The 15,305-nt window shown below is 43.5% G+C and overlaps 1 protein-coding gene across 9 annotated transcripts in view; it reads left to right on the forward strand.

Moving 5' to 3' along the window:
* APBB2 (amyloid beta precursor protein binding family B member 2) overlaps window positions 1-15,305 on the forward strand; it is a 187,099-nt gene that overhangs the window by 123,802 nt on the left and 47,992 nt on the right. For all 9 annotated transcript variants that reach the window (XM_071556576.1, XM_071556575.1, XM_071556582.1 and 6 more), the window contains one exon: window positions 6,530-6,676. In XM_071556576.1, the coding sequence (XP_071412677.1) occupies window positions 6,530-6,676 (147 nt within the window). The remainder of the gene's footprint in view (window positions 1-6,529; window positions 6,677-15,305) is intronic.

The following is a 15,305-nucleotide window of genomic DNA, read 5'->3' on the forward strand; positions in this document are numbered from 1 at the left end:
CAAACCTCTTCTTTACAGAGAAGACTGGAGAAAATAATTAGGTGATTTTAATTTCTTCTTCAGAACTGCAGGGGGTATTAGTAGAGAATATGAGTGTCCATTCTGATTTTTTGTTCAAATTACTAGATTTTCACTTGATTCAGAAATATAATAACAAGTAAGAAATTGGGTTTCAAGAAACTCTTGAACCAGCACAGTGGTCCTGCAACATTTTCTTGCCTTAAAAGAGCAGATTTGACCTCTGGCTGTAAGTCAGTGGGAACCACTGAGACAGAAGTATTAAGCTCAAAACAAGAGAGTAACTTTTGTCATCCTACACATTAGAGTCTGTGAGTCTGGAAAAAATGAGACTATAGTGACTTGGAGAATGAGTAAGGGACTGTGAGAGCAGAAAATTCAATATTGACCTCCTCTAGAGAAGTAATTTATTGTAAAGGTTATTTTACAGTATTTGTAAAGCCCTCATATTTAATTCTACAGTAGTTTAACTTGTAATCATCTATTTGAAAGAGCATTTTTTAGTTATTTCTGCATTCTGTTGTAACCTGAATATCTCTGTGCTTGTTGTATGCACATTTTCAGCAACTGAAGGAATACAAGATGAACTCCAACAGAAAGCTGGAAATGTTGAAAAATCTTATTAGTAATGTTTTTGATTCTTAATTTTGAATTTTTTGTAGCTAGGAACTTTTATGTGACTTCTGTCAGTATTTCTCTGAAAAAATGGATGCACTGCAGTCAATTAAATGAAAGTGTTTGTTTGTTCCTTAATTGTGTAGGATCTGTTTATTCTTTTGTTACTCAGTCTAACTTTGATCTTCTCCATGATTTTCATCTGGAATCAGTGTAATCTTTCTTGATATGTAGCAGGCAAATATATTGGAATCTAATTCCTCAGAATAGAGTGGCTATAAGTTATTATACTTGATCTTCCAAAGCATAAAATAATGTCATAGTTTATTTTGAAACTATCAAAGAAAATGTAAGTGAAATTTTGAAGATTGTGTTGGCTGCATAATAAATGGTTAATTTTGTGACCTGCATGTTGTGTTCCAGGCACAAGCCTGCTCAGTGGTCTGTGATAAAAGGCCTTATTAAATACTGTAATCATTTACATATGTCTGCAGACAGGTACAACCTTTAAAAAGGAAAAGCACAAAAGGAAACAAAGGGAAACGGCTCAAAGTCCTGTAGTCTCAGAAGTAGAGAAGAAATAAGTAGCACAGATTTAAAGCATCAAGGCAAACATACTCTCAATACAGATGTTCATAGTGGCTGCCAACAGCTGTGTAATAGGAAAAATAATCTGTCCATGGTCTTGGGATGTACATTAGTTTGTTCTCAAACTGATCTTTTCTACCCACGCCCTTATGACCCATCTGTTTTCCAATACTTCTCTGCCATCAGTCATTTACAGTTGACCTCTTGTCCTCTGTTTAGCCGTATTTCCTTTGGTTTCCTTGATATTTTTATTTTCTTTAATGATTGGTACCTGCTTAGCACTTCATGGGGCAACAGCTAGAGTGTGCATTTGCTTATGTGCAGAACTTTGTCACAGTTCTGCATTCCACCCAAAGCTCCTTCCAGAATTCCTTTCGGAAAAGCTGCTGCAGAGCAGAACCCTACCCTATGGTGAAGGTTTTGCAATGCCAAAGAGCAGAAGTGTAGTCTGTGGTTTGTTCGTTTCTTCAGTCCTGAAACTCCCTGAAGTTTATATGATGTTTTGTATCAGAACTGCACTGCTAGACAGGTTTATGGCTCTTTACAGAGTTTGGATGACAGCATTTATGAGTTTGATTATTTAGTTACAGATCATTAACACGAAACGTTAATTGGATTTGCAGCCATGCAAACATAGGTTCCCCAGTACTGTAAAACCAAGCAGTGATACCTGTCTTTTCATTTTTGTTCATCTGTCTTTTCATGGAGTAGTGTGGGATAAGGTGGCCTTTTTTTCATGTGTATTTTCTTCACACAATATCGTGTGTAGCCAGGCAGGAAATGTGAAGTCCAGTCAAGATAAAAATACAAGATTATTAATATTTGATGGTTTAAATGACATTTTTTCATTCACTTCTCTCAGCCATGCAGTGTTTGTGGTAGCATCTTTGATCTTCCCAATCCCAAACAGCAGTGATCCAAACACAGTATACAGTTCGTAAATCACTTTAATTCTGCTGTATTTATCGACTTTGTTTTTCTTCAAATCGTTTTTTCTTTGCTGGCTCTCAAAAAGAGTCTGAGGGCAAGCAGATGCTCTGACTAGGCACAGAAAACTTTCTCTGTAAGAGAAAAGAAATCAGGTAGACTACCGTAAACCAAAAACTGCATTGGGATTACCTTGAAATCATGACAAGCCAATAATTATGACTTGCCAGTAATTATCTGTGAGCCTTGAGCAGAGGTGCTTAACAAACTAGCATTACCAGAAATGTTTTTTATTGAGCTCTTAGACTCTTAACCAAGAAGAGCTGCTCTCTGGTTTTAAGCTCAGCTTTGTTTGACTCTAGATGTTCGTTCTAGAAGAAAAGTGGTTGCATTAGCGAAGTTCTGTCAGGTCAAAGGAAGTACTTTGTCTCTTGGCTTGTAAATATTGGTGAGAGCCAGGAAAGCGTGATGCTGTATTAGCGTGCTGGAGGACTAGGCAATCCTGCTGTCATAACTAACTCTGCTAGCTGTGGTTTGAAAATTAGGTCTTATCTGATTGGAGACACTAGGTGGTTTGTTTCTTCTGGGTTTTGTGCTCTTGTTTTAAAGAGAAGTTCTAAGTCAAACACTGAAGGGTGTGAGGGAGAAAGCAACCAACAGTAAAACTTGAGGTGGTTCTTATAATCCAGCTACTGGCAAAATGCAGAGAGAGACAGACACTCACGCATACATGCTCAGACTTCCAGCTTTCTCCCAATCCCACCGTGTGTTTACATATTTGTGCTGAGTGAACCATGGTATATGTGATGTTACTGAGTCCTCCTCTTTTCTAGTTCTTAAATCTGCATCAAGGTCTGCTGTTACTGCTGAGTCACATCAGCAATTGTATTCACTTAACTAGAAAATAGAAGGGGTTTGGTCTTTAGGTGTATTTTGAGCAAAAGAAAGTTTCTTTTATGTATAAACATGGGTTTCCTTCTGAGTGGGGTGTTGAGTCTTTCTGGGCTTTATTGAGAGGTTTTTGTTTGCAGTAAGTCTTTGGAAAATTGGTTTGTTTTCATGAAGCTGTTCTGAAACACTTTTTTTGGGTTATGGTAAGGGCTTCTTGTGAAACACACAAACAAAAACTTGCCAGGTGCTAGAAGCCAAGGGACTTTCTCAGGCCTACCTAGCTTGGAAGCACCAAGAGACACTGAAAGAGGGAAGGGAAGCCCCGCTCTTCTTATGGAGGGAAATCTGTGCGGTAGACAAGAGCGTCCCATCCAGCACTCTGTGCTGTTACAACAGCGGACTGAAGAAATGCAGTGGATGCCACTGCTAGAGAATTTTAAACATAGAATAACAATGGCCAGGAAAAAAAATACCAAAACAGTTTACCATCTGTACTAGTAAGAGATTTGCCTCCTGTCCGTTTGAACTGATTGTCTTTCACCATTTTTTGCCTTGGAGATACACACTGTTCAGTGCAAGGACTGTATAGGTTGGATAGGGCTCTGAGCAGCCTGGTCTAATGAAAGGTGCCCCTGTCCACAGCAAGGGAATTGGATGATATGATCTTTAACTCTTCGAACCCAAAGCATTCTGTGATACTTTATTTATCCCTGTGTTCAGAAAGCAGCTAACAAATTGCAGATGTGGTTAAGATACGAAGAGTAATGAGGAAACAGTATGTTTGTTTTATATATTTAGTTCTTCACCTCTCTTATTACTTAGAAAATGTTTCTCTGTGCTAGTGTTCTGCTATTCAATTTAATATTTAAATACTTGTTAAAACCCCCCTTTCCTCTGGTACAGTAAAAATCAGTGTTTTTAAAGCTTGCAAAGATAAATATTTAATACCCCAGTGGGTATAGCAGCACTTTCAGTGAGATTCATGAGCATCTGATGTGCCAGAAACAATTCTGCAATCGTAAGATTAGATGACCGTAATAATTACTAAAAAATGGATATTTTAGTGTCTTGTTTAGTCCTGAAGTGAAGGACACCCCTGAGTGGTGACTCCTCATTGTCTCCTCTTTCACCTTCTACTTCATGTCCCTTTAGAACTGAAAATCATCACCTTCCTGGATTTGCAGTGGAGCTGGGTCAAGAAGCAGTGTGGGAGAATTTGTATGTTGATTCCCTTCTTAGCAAAGAAAAAAAAATCTGGAGGCATGAAAGGCTTTAATTTTTTACTCACACTTACTGAAGGGTTTTACACAATTGGAAAGTGATTTGCTTGTCTCATGCTTGAGATGAGATGCTTCATTAGTGACTCATTGGAGTAGGTACCAGAGGTACAGGAAGGAGGCTCTTAGGCTGGGTTTCCTGCATGGCAAAGTGAGCCTTGGATGAGTGCATTGTGCAAAATGAAGGAAGGCTGAAGGAGGGGAGACGTTTTAAAGGAAAGGAGAGAGAAACTCATTAATGTTTTTACCCACTGGTGGATTTAATTCCTCCTTTAGTTTGCCAAAGTTGACATATTATGTATATTTAAAATACCTTGGTGTTTTGGGGTAGCTTTTTTGAGGACAGTTGTTCCCAAATGGCACACCAGTGATGGTGTGTGAGCTTGATCTGCTCACTGACTTGCAGCAGATTTTAGAAGGTGGCAAATGAATATTCAGTGTCAGCTTTTGAACTCTGAAGCTGAGTTATTTACTGCATCTCAAGAAGAAGGATTAATTGGTAACTCCTGCATGGACCTGCTGTTGCTGCTGCTGGGCTGCCTGCCCGCCTGGCAGCGTGTTGCTGGAGGCAGCAGGGCTCCCAGCAGTCACCAGTGCCACCTGCTTTCCTGCAGCTTCCAGGATCATTGCTTTCCCAAGGGCCAGCAGGATGCTACCCACAGCAGAGAAAGCTCTGTGGCACAAGGCGGCAGCACTGGACAATGAGGATTGGTCTACTATTGCTGAACCTGTAGAGACCATCTTAAGCACTTGGTGTGTCTGTTAAGGTGGAACAACAGTAAGCCTCTTGTGCCCATTGCTGGTGGTGTGTTGTTGTTTGGGAGTGAGACACCCATAAATAACTCTCTGGAGGAAGTCTTGGTCTCATATACAAACTCCGGTTGACTTCCTGAGAGGTCTGTATTTGTCTCACCATAAAGCCTGAGGGCAAATGTGCATGGGGGTTTGTGGAAATAAAGAAAGATTTTTGAGTTAAGAAAAAGCGTCTTTAGAATAACAGATGAAGTTCTGAGGCCCGCTGGCAGGTGCAGAGTTAGTTCTCTGAAAGGGACCAACAGTTAGCAAAACCAAGTAAGATAAGGTTTCAGGTCGGCCTGCTCATGGGAAATAAATCTTGAGAGATAATTTTTCTCATAGCAAAAATGAACATCTGCTGAAGAGTGTCATTCACTTGACAGCTGTTATGAAGATTATGGACGCTGTGGTTCAACCTATGAGATGAGGCTATGGATGGGAAGAGAGAGATATATTGTGTAGTTCGTAGTTAGGAGGAAGAAGCTTTTCTTCTTTACCTGGTCTTTTTCTTTGCTTCATGGAGTGATTTTAATAAACTTTTTGTGTGACCACTGTGCACTGTGCCCTGATTAGTTTTCTCTCATCGTCAAGATTTACGGCCAAACTCACACACATATATGCCCACAGGGGTTTTTTTCTCAGAATTAAAGCTTTTTTATTTTCTGCCCTACTGGATGTAGGGTAGGGATGGTGCCAATTCAATTTCTCCCATTTTGTTTTGTTTGCAAAAAGCACCATATGTGCAAAGTGATGTCGTCTTGGCTTGTTCTGCCAACTGAGTGCTCTGGTCAGCTAAACTTACTTCTGCTAAAAAATGAATAATTAGAGTGTTTTGTTTTAAAGGTAATTTGTAATTTCTTCTAGAAAAAGTCTGCTTTCTGTTGTGATAGCTTATCTTTTTCTTAGTGCTTTGAATTTGTTATTGTTTGCTACCTAGTTAAACTTACCATAGAAGTGATTACAGTAATCCACAAAAAGTGTAATTTTCTGGTTAAAAGCCAGACAGTGTGTATCTCACAAGAGACATAATCCACTGGTATTTTCTTTCTTTTCAATTAGAGCTCTAGATCCCAGCTAAAATTTCAATCCTACTCTATACTTGTACTTTCTCCTTCATTTTTCTGTTTCTGAGTCCTACTATTTCCTCCTCCCTTGTTTCCTCCTTTATATTAAACAAAGGTATTTTATTGAAAAGCATTACTGTTGCCTCCACAGATAGCTTTCATGACAAGTCATGCATTCTTCTTTGTTCTTTGAATGTTTTCACCTTGCCGTTCACAAATCATGTTTTCAGTTACTTATCTTTTAGCGTAAGCCCACCTACAAGGCCTTAATTCTGTTCTGCTTCTAGCTGGAAATCTTTAACCTTAACTGTCTAGTTTCTGTTGCATGACAGGTATTTTCTGATTTCTTTTTAGTGTTTTGCTGTGCGATCGCTGGGCTGGGTAGAAATGGCAGAAGAAGATCTGGCTCCTGGAAAAAGCAGTGTTGCTGTGAACAATTGCATCAGACAACTCTCTTACTGTAAAAATGATATCAGAGACACTGTTGGCATTTGGGGAGAGGTAAGAACAGGGTGAACTTCTCCTCCTCTTGGAACATCCCACTCGTGTCATAAAGCATCTTGAAAGAGCAACTCTGTAGACAACTATATCCATGCTCTCTGTTTGGGATTTCCCTATATCAGCTGACACTGCCAAAAATTATAAAAGGATTCAAGGACAACCTTGACTTTTGTGTTCCAAACTGCTTGGGACAGCAGATGCCACAAAGATCTCACCTTCATGTTTACTTCTGTGCTAGTACACACCTGTGCAATGACAATTTTGGGGACACATAGGCCAAACTGTTGAAATTCAGTGGAAGTCTTCCTCCTGACATGAAGTTTAAAAGTGGTGCTTTAGAGCAGCATTTTCAAAGGTTTCCTCTGACAGGGGGGCTTTAAGGAAACACAGACTGGCATGGCCTATGCTTCTGAAATGTATGAGAAGATTGGGACTGGTGGACAGATGGCTTATTTTAAGATGATTATTTTATCAGTGTTTCAGAAGGAAATTAATTGTATGCCATTAGTTTGTCTTCTGGTTCCTCTAATAACTCTAGAATCTGTGCACCAGTGTCATCCACTTTTGAACGATGCCAAATTCCCACACACTGAAGGAAAAACAGAGAGCTCAGCTCTCTTCCTTGGTTTGCTGAAAGGTCAGTGCACCTTCATGGACTCAGCCATGTCTGTGCTTCTTTCTGAATTGGCAGCAAACCCAGGATAACGCAATGGGAGCTCAGGGGAAAAACTGGAAGAAGCTTGAGGTTTTATGGTGTGAAAAATAGGTGTGCTGGAGACAGATGAAGAAGTGGAAGATAATGGAGGGGTCAGTAAGTGAAACAAGAAAGGAAGAGGTAGAAGGTACAGAGGGCATAGGAGACAAAGACACAGTATAACATCTTTGTTATTTGATTGTTCATGGAACAACTTAAACTTCGGCCAAATCTTATTCTCTGCCTCTCGATTCTGTCATGTTTTCAGAAGGGTTACACTAGTGTTGATTTGCCACACAAGATTTGAATACAAAAGTGATGAAAGAGTGAATGTTGTGACTTTCTCTTGTGTGATCTAAGGAGAAATGGCACGGCCAAACAAAAAAGAAATTAAAAGGTAGACTTGTCTATTTAAGTAAAAATTTTAGGAAGACTATAGTTCAGTCTCCAAAGTTATTGTTGCAGTGTAATGCTCAAGTCCAGTATCTTGTCTGTGACCACAGCAATGCCAAGGTGCTCCAGAGCATGTGCCTCTTTAAAAATTAAAATGTTTAAAGAATCACATTTATAGTGTTGTTGTAGTTTGGGATTATTATGTAAATTCTCTCCCCTGCCACTTAACTGCCCGGGCCAGCGGTTAACAAAAGAAGTAGTTAACTGTGATCACTGGGGTGGGGGCAGGTTTGTCTCTTTTGGTTTTTTTTGGATATTCTCCTCAGTCTTGGCTCGGCGGAACGGGGGAGTGGGGGCTCCAAGGAGGCAGGCTGCCCTGCTGGTTACTGCTGGGGTTTTCCCTGGCTGTCTTGCCGCTGCCTACTTCGGATTACTTTTTCCTGCCGTGCTGCTACCTGCCTTGGATTTGCTGCTGGTTGCTCGTACCTTTCGGCTTCTTGGACGGGGAACACAGGGGGAAGAGACTGAGTCCATCTGAAAGCCCACTGCTCGTCTGTTTCGCTGGAGAGGGACTGAAACTCACTCTGCAGCCAGCGGGCTGTGACAAGGACACTTAAGTATAACCTTTTCTCCCGGAGGAAAACCTGCTGGGTTTTTGTTGTTGTTGTTTTTTTTTTTTTCCCTCTTATGGTGTTGGGGAAGTGGGTTGCACTAGTCTGTTTACATATATATATATATATATATAGCAGTTATCCTTCTTGTATTAAAATTCCTTTTCTTAAATTTGATAAAGAGTGGTGTGATTATTGAGGAGGAGGCCCCTCCCCTGCTTGTGGGTAAAACATTTTGGTTTTTCCCCTCAAACCGAGACATTTCTTGGCGCCCAACGTGGGGCTTGTAAACAAAGAAGGATAACTGCTATTTTGTGGCACCATGTGGGTCTTGAGCTTAGAGTTCATCAGGACCATCCTGTATAATATATTGGCTTTTTGTTGGTACAAATTCATGCCAAAAGGAGCGGCAGGTTTAAGTCTTATCAACAAATCAATGAGCAAAACTCAAATAGCCGCAATTATTATTGAGTTCTTACTCTGGATTTATGGTGCCATGAATTCGATGCCTTTGGATGTCATGTGGGTGGTGCTCTCCAGGCTGTTTTCCTGCCGCAACCTAAGCTGCTACCTCTGGGGATTCAGTGATAATAGTACGGACCCTTGGGAAGGAACAAAGGGGAATCTCTTCTCCCAACCCTTTGTCCATTCCCCATTCAAGTCTGCTACAACAGCTTTTGAGATGTTTAAATTCTCCCTGGATGCCAGAGATATCTTGCTCTTTATGGTTTTTCTGCAGGGTTGTATCCCTGCAGCTTACAGAATGTTTGAAGGTAGGGCCAGGGTTTTTCCAGAATGCATTCAGAAACCTAGCCCAGTGAAGGGGGAAAAGCGAGAGAATAAAACCCCTGATGCCACAGTGAAGGGAGAAAAGGATGAGGCTAAACCAGGAGGACAGGCCAAGCCTATGGAAGTTGCCCCTATTCAGAAAAGGAAATATAAGACCAAATTAGACCATCCAGCAGACGATGAGGGGGCTGCTGCACCTCCACAGCAAGCAGACCCAGAGCCTGAGATTATCACTGAGTCATTGTCATTTGATAATCTCCGTAGTTTGCGGAAAGACATTGCTCGACACCCGGGTGAGCCCATCCTGACTTGGTTGATCCGAGTTTGGGACCTTATGGGTGAAACCTTACAACTGGATGGTGCTGAAGCCAGGTTTTTGGGGGCTCTGGCCCAGGACGTGGCTATTGAACAGGTGTTCGTGAGGGAATCAAAGCCCCTTTCACTCTGGGCACGACTTCTAACGAGTGTAAGAGAGAAGTTTGTTTATAGAGAAATCCTGCAGGAACATCATATTAGGAAGACTTGGAAGACGATGGAAGAAGGAATTTTACGTCTGAGGGAGATGGCAATGATGGACGTGCTTTTTGGAAGAGGTGGGCAAGCCAATAATGACCCTGACAAGGTCAGATGCACACCACATATGTGGTGGGACCTTTCACGCTCGGGGCCAGCTGAATACACCGATTTCCTGGCATCCATGTATAGGGAAGAGAACCATGAAACAGTGGGCGCAGTAGCAAATAAGCTCCGGATATATGAAAGCATGACCCACAGCCCAACGCAGGCCCGTATTTCTGCTGTAGAGACATTGGTTGAGAGTCTCAAGACGCTGCCTGCAGAGGTAAAAGCGATCAGAGAGGAAATTAGGGAAAGTCTCCAAGTGGCACCAGTGCGAATGAGAACCTCTGAAGTCAGAGCCAGACGCCCCCCAGCCAGAGGAAGTGGACAGACCTCACGAACTGAGATGTGGTACTTCCTGGCCAAACATGGAGAAGACATGGGACGGTGGGATGGGAAACCCACCCGTGCCCTTGCAGCCCGAGTACAAGAACTGAAGGAGAATGGAAGAAGGTCAGTGAGAGTAAGTGCAGTCCCAGTTTCCCACGGGCAAGAATCTGACCCACAGGAGGGCACCTCCCAGGTGTACTCATCGAGAAAAGGTTCTGACCGCTATGACCAGGATCAGTGTTAGAGGGGCCCTGCCTCTAGCCAGGTAGAGGCACGGGACAACCGTGTCTATTGGACTGTGTGGATTCGATGGCCTGGTACATCAGACCCACAAAAGTATAAGGCTTTGGTTGATACTGGCGCTCAATGCACATTAATGCCATCAGGACATGTGGGCTCAGAAACTATTTCTATTTCTGGGGTGACAGGGGGATCTCAAGAGTTGACTGTGCTAGAAGCTGAAGTGAGCTTGACAGGGAGAGATTGGCAGAAACACCCCATTGTGACTGGTCCAGCCGCCCCATGTATCCTGGGCATTGACTACCTCAGGAATGGATATTTTAAGGACCCAAAGGGGCATAGATGGGCTTTTGGAATAGCCACTGTACAGACAGAAGGGATTGAACAATTGAACTCATTGCCAGGTCTCTCAGAAAGTCCTTCTGCTGTTGGACTGTTGAAAGTTGAGGAACAGCAAGTGCCAATTGCCACCACGACAGTGCACCGTCGGCAATACCGAACGAACCGTGATGCTGTGATCCCCATCCATAAGATGATCCGTGAACTGGAGAGCCAAGGGGTGGTCAGCAAAACCCACTCACCCTTCAACAGCCCCATCTGGCCTGTGCATAAGTCTGATGGAGAATGGAGATTGACTGTGGACTATCGTGGCTTGAATGAAGTTACCCCACCGCTGAGTGCCGCTGTGCCGGACATGCTGGAGCTCCAGTATGAACTGGAGTCCAGGGCAGCAAAGTGGTATGCCACTATTGACATTGCTAATGCGTTCTTCTCCATTCCTCTGGCACCAGAGTGCAGGCCACAGTTTGCTTTCACCTGGAGGGGCGTGCAGTACACCTGGAACCGACTACCCCAGGGGTGGAAACACAGTCCCACCATCTGTCATGGACTGATCCAGACTGCACTGGAGAAGGGTGAGGCTCCAGAACACCTGCAATACATTGATGACATCATTGTGTGGGGGGACACAGCAGAAGAGGTTTTTCAGAAAGGAGAGAAAATCATCCAGATCCTTTTGGGAGCTGGCTTTGCCATCAAACGGAGTAAGGTTAAGGGACCAGCCCAAGAGATCCAGTTCCTGGGAGTGAAGTGGCAGGATGGACGCCGTCAGATTCCAACAGAAGTCATCAATAAGATCACAGCAATGTCTCCACCTACCAGCAAAAAGGAAACACAAGCCTTCCTGGGTGCCATAGGGTTCTGGAGGATGCATATCCCAGCATACAGTCAGATCGTAAGCCCTCTCTACTTGGTAACCCGTAAGAAGAATGATTTCCACTGGGGCCCTGAGCAGCAACAAGCCTTTGACCAGATCAAGCATGAGATTGCTCAGGCTGTAGCCCTTGGACCAGTCAGGACAGGACCAGACATACAGAACATGCTCTACTCCGCCGCCGGGAATAATGGCCTGTCTTGGAGCCTTTGGCAGAAGGTGCCTGGTGAGACTCGAGGCCGACCACTTGGATTCTGGAGCCGAGGCTACAGAGGATCTGAAGCCAACTATACCCCCACAGAGAAAGAGATCCTAGCCGCCTATGAAGGAGTCCAAGCCGCCTCAGAGGTGATTGGCACAGAAGCACAGCTGTTTCTGGCACCTCGACTACCAGTGCTGAAGTGGATGTTGTCAGGACAGGCTGCCTCTACACATCACGCCACTGATGCTACCTGGAGCAAGTGGATTGCCCTGATTACGCAGCGCGCCCGTATAGGAAAATCAAATCGCCCTGGGATCCTGGAAATCATCACAAACTGGCCTGAAGGTGAAAATTTTGGTCTAGCAGATGAAGAGGAAGAGCAGGTGACACGTGCGGAAGAAGCTCCACCATACAATCAATTGCCAAAAGAGGAAATACGCTACGCCCTCTTCACCGATGGCTCCTGTCGCATTGTAGGGACTAATCGCAAATGGAAAGCAGCTGTATGGAGTCCCACACGACAAGTTGCAGAAGCTACTGAAGGAGAAGGTGGGTCGAGTCAGTTTGCAGAGCTTAAAGCCGTGCAGTTGGCCCTGGACATTGCTGAACGAGAGAAATGGCCAAAGCTTTACCTCTACACCGACTCATGGATGGTGGCCAATGCTCTCTGGGGATGGTTAGACCGATGGAAGAAAACCAATTGGAAACGCAGAGGGAAACCCATCTGGGCTGCCGATATATGGCAAGATATTGCCACCCGAGTAGAGAAGCTGATTGTGAGAGTCCGCCACGTAGACGCACACGTGCCCAAAAATCGGGCCAATGAGGAACATCTCAACAACCAACAGGCAGACCGAGCTGCGCAAGTGAAAGTATCACAGACAGATCTGGACTGGCAGCACAAGGGAGAGCTGTTCTTGGCTCGATGGGCCCATGATGCCTCGGGCCATCAGGGCAGAGATGCCACTTATAAATGGGCACGAGACCGAGGGGTGGATTTAACCATGGACATTATCTCTCAGGTTATCCACGACTGTGAGACATGTGCTGCCATTAAGCAGGCTAAGAGAGTGAAGCCCCTGTGGTATGGTGGACGCTGGGATAAGTATAAGTACGGGGAGGCCTGGCAGGTTGACTACATCACACTGCCACAGACCCGCCAAGGCAAGCGCTATGTGCTCACCATGGTGGAAGCAACCACAGGGTGGCTGGAGACACACCCAGTGCCTCACGCCACTGCTCGGAACACCATCCTAGGCCTGGAAAAACAAGTGCTGTGGCGACATGGCACCCCAGAACGAATTGAGTCAGATAATGGAACTCATTTCAAAAACAGCTTAGTTGCTACCTGGGCGAGAGAACATGGCATTGAGTGGGTGTATCATATCCCCTACCATGCACCAGCTGCCGGGAAAGTTGAGCGGTGTAATGGACTGTTGAAAACCACTTTGAAGGCGTTGGGTGGAGGGACTTTCAAACACTGGGATCAACACTTAGCAAAGGCTACATGGCTAGTCAACACTAGAGGCTCTGTCAATCGAGCCGGCCCTGCCCAATCAGAACCCCTTCACACTGTAGATGGAGACAAAGTCCCTGTAATACACCTGAGAGGTATGCTAGGGAAAACAGTCTGGATCAACCCTGCCTCAGGCAAAGGCAAACCCATTCGTGGGGTTGTCTTTGCTCAAGGATCTGGTTCCACCTGGTGGGTGATGCAGGAAGATGGAGAGACACGATGTGTACCTCAAGGGGAACTTATCTCTGGGTAAACGACTCATATTACTGTATTTGTAAACACTTAATTATTTGAAAGAAAATTTAAGTTTAATGTAGAGTATCGGCATGGAAGAGAATTTAGGGGTGGATAATGTTGTAGTTTGGGATTATTATGTAAATTCTCTCCCCTGCCACTTAACTGCCCGGGCCAGCGGTTAACAAAAGAAGTAGTTAACTGTGATCACTGGGGTGGGGGCAGGTTTGTCTCTTTTGGTTTTTTTTGGATATTCTCCTCAGTCTTGGCTCGGCGGAACGGGGGAGTGGGGGCTCCAAGGAGGCAGGCTGCCCTGCTGGTTACTGCTGGGGTTTTCCCTGGCTGTCTTGCCGCTGCCTACTTCGGATTACTTTTTCCTGCCGTGCTGCTACCTGCCTTGGATTTGCTGCTGGTTGCTCGTACCTTTCGGCTTCTTGGACGGGGAACACAGGGGGAAGAGACTGAGTCCATCTGAAAGCCCACTGCTCGTCTGTTTCGCTGGAGAGGGACTGAAACTCACTCTGCAGCCAGCGGGCTGTGACAAGGACACTTAAGTATAACCTTTTCTCCCGGAGGAAAACCTGCTGGGTTTTTGTTGTTGTTGTTTTTTTTTTTTTCCCTCTTATGGTGTTGGGGAAGTGGGTTGCACTAGTCTGTTTACATATATATATATATATATATAGCAGTTATCCTTCTTGTATTAAAATTCCTTTTCTTAAATTTGATAAAGAGTGGTGTGATTATTGAGGAGGAGGCCCCTCCCCTGCTTGTGGGTAAAACATTTTGGTTTTTCCCCTCAAACCGAGACAAGTGTTGTTTCTAGTTCAAGTAATTTCAGAAAGATTTTTCTAAGAAATATATGTTGTACATAAAAATAAAGGTTTCCCTGTTTTCTTACACCTGGGAACAGTTTTATTTAGACAATATAGCTATATAAGCAGTTAGAGATGTGTCAGTCATGGACTTTCGACTTATTGCTGATCCCAGGAGGAGAAAAACCTCAGTGTCTTTACATGTGTGTAATTTCATTCATTTTTCAGATGACTGAACTTTGATCAGCTTAAAATTGAACTCATGTGCTTTGGTTGGGTTTTTTTCAGACTTAATGTTCACATTTTCCCATATTTCTCTCTGTCAATTGCATTGTTCTTTGTAAGAAACCTTTGCAGGTTTTTAAGCCAAACTGGTGAAGAGTTTTGGTCCTCTTGAATGGATGTTTTAATTAAGGCTGCTATTCATTTTAAAAAAAAATCAGCCTGACAAAACAGTAGAGACACTGTGCTTGAATAGGTGGCTTCCGAAGTAAACTGTATTCTTAAGTTCAAAACCAACCACATTTTTCTGCTTGCAGTGTAAGGCTTCAAGAGTGATTGGAAGAGGCACGTTTTAGAGAGGAATCTGAAGAAATTGTGCTCCGTCACATATCAGACGGAGCAACTACAGCAGAAATCTATTATGAAGCTAGAATTGATGACTGCAAATAGGGGTTTTAAGATTACCTAAAGATTTACTTTAGCTAGATTTTCATGGAAGTGAAACTGGGGCTAGGACCATCCCCAGGTTTTCATGATTTAAAAAACCACAAAACAAAACACAGTAACTCTCACACCTTGGTTAAAATCATGACCTTGTAGAAGCTTTGTTACTGGCTGTAATGTGGGATTTTATGCCCTTTCCTCAAAAAGAAATTTCCTGTATATTTTGAACTTCTACTGTTCTGTAAAATCTAAAAAGAAAAACGCTACTCATCTGTTTGTGTTACTCTTTTGCAGTGCATTACATTTCTATA

This window comes from Pithys albifrons, chromosome 5, assembly GCF_047495875.1.
Source record: "Pithys albifrons albifrons isolate INPA30051 chromosome 5, PitAlb_v1, whole genome shotgun sequence".
In the NCBI taxonomy this organism is placed as follows: domain Eukaryota; kingdom Metazoa; phylum Chordata; class Aves; order Passeriformes; family Thamnophilidae; genus Pithys; species Pithys albifrons.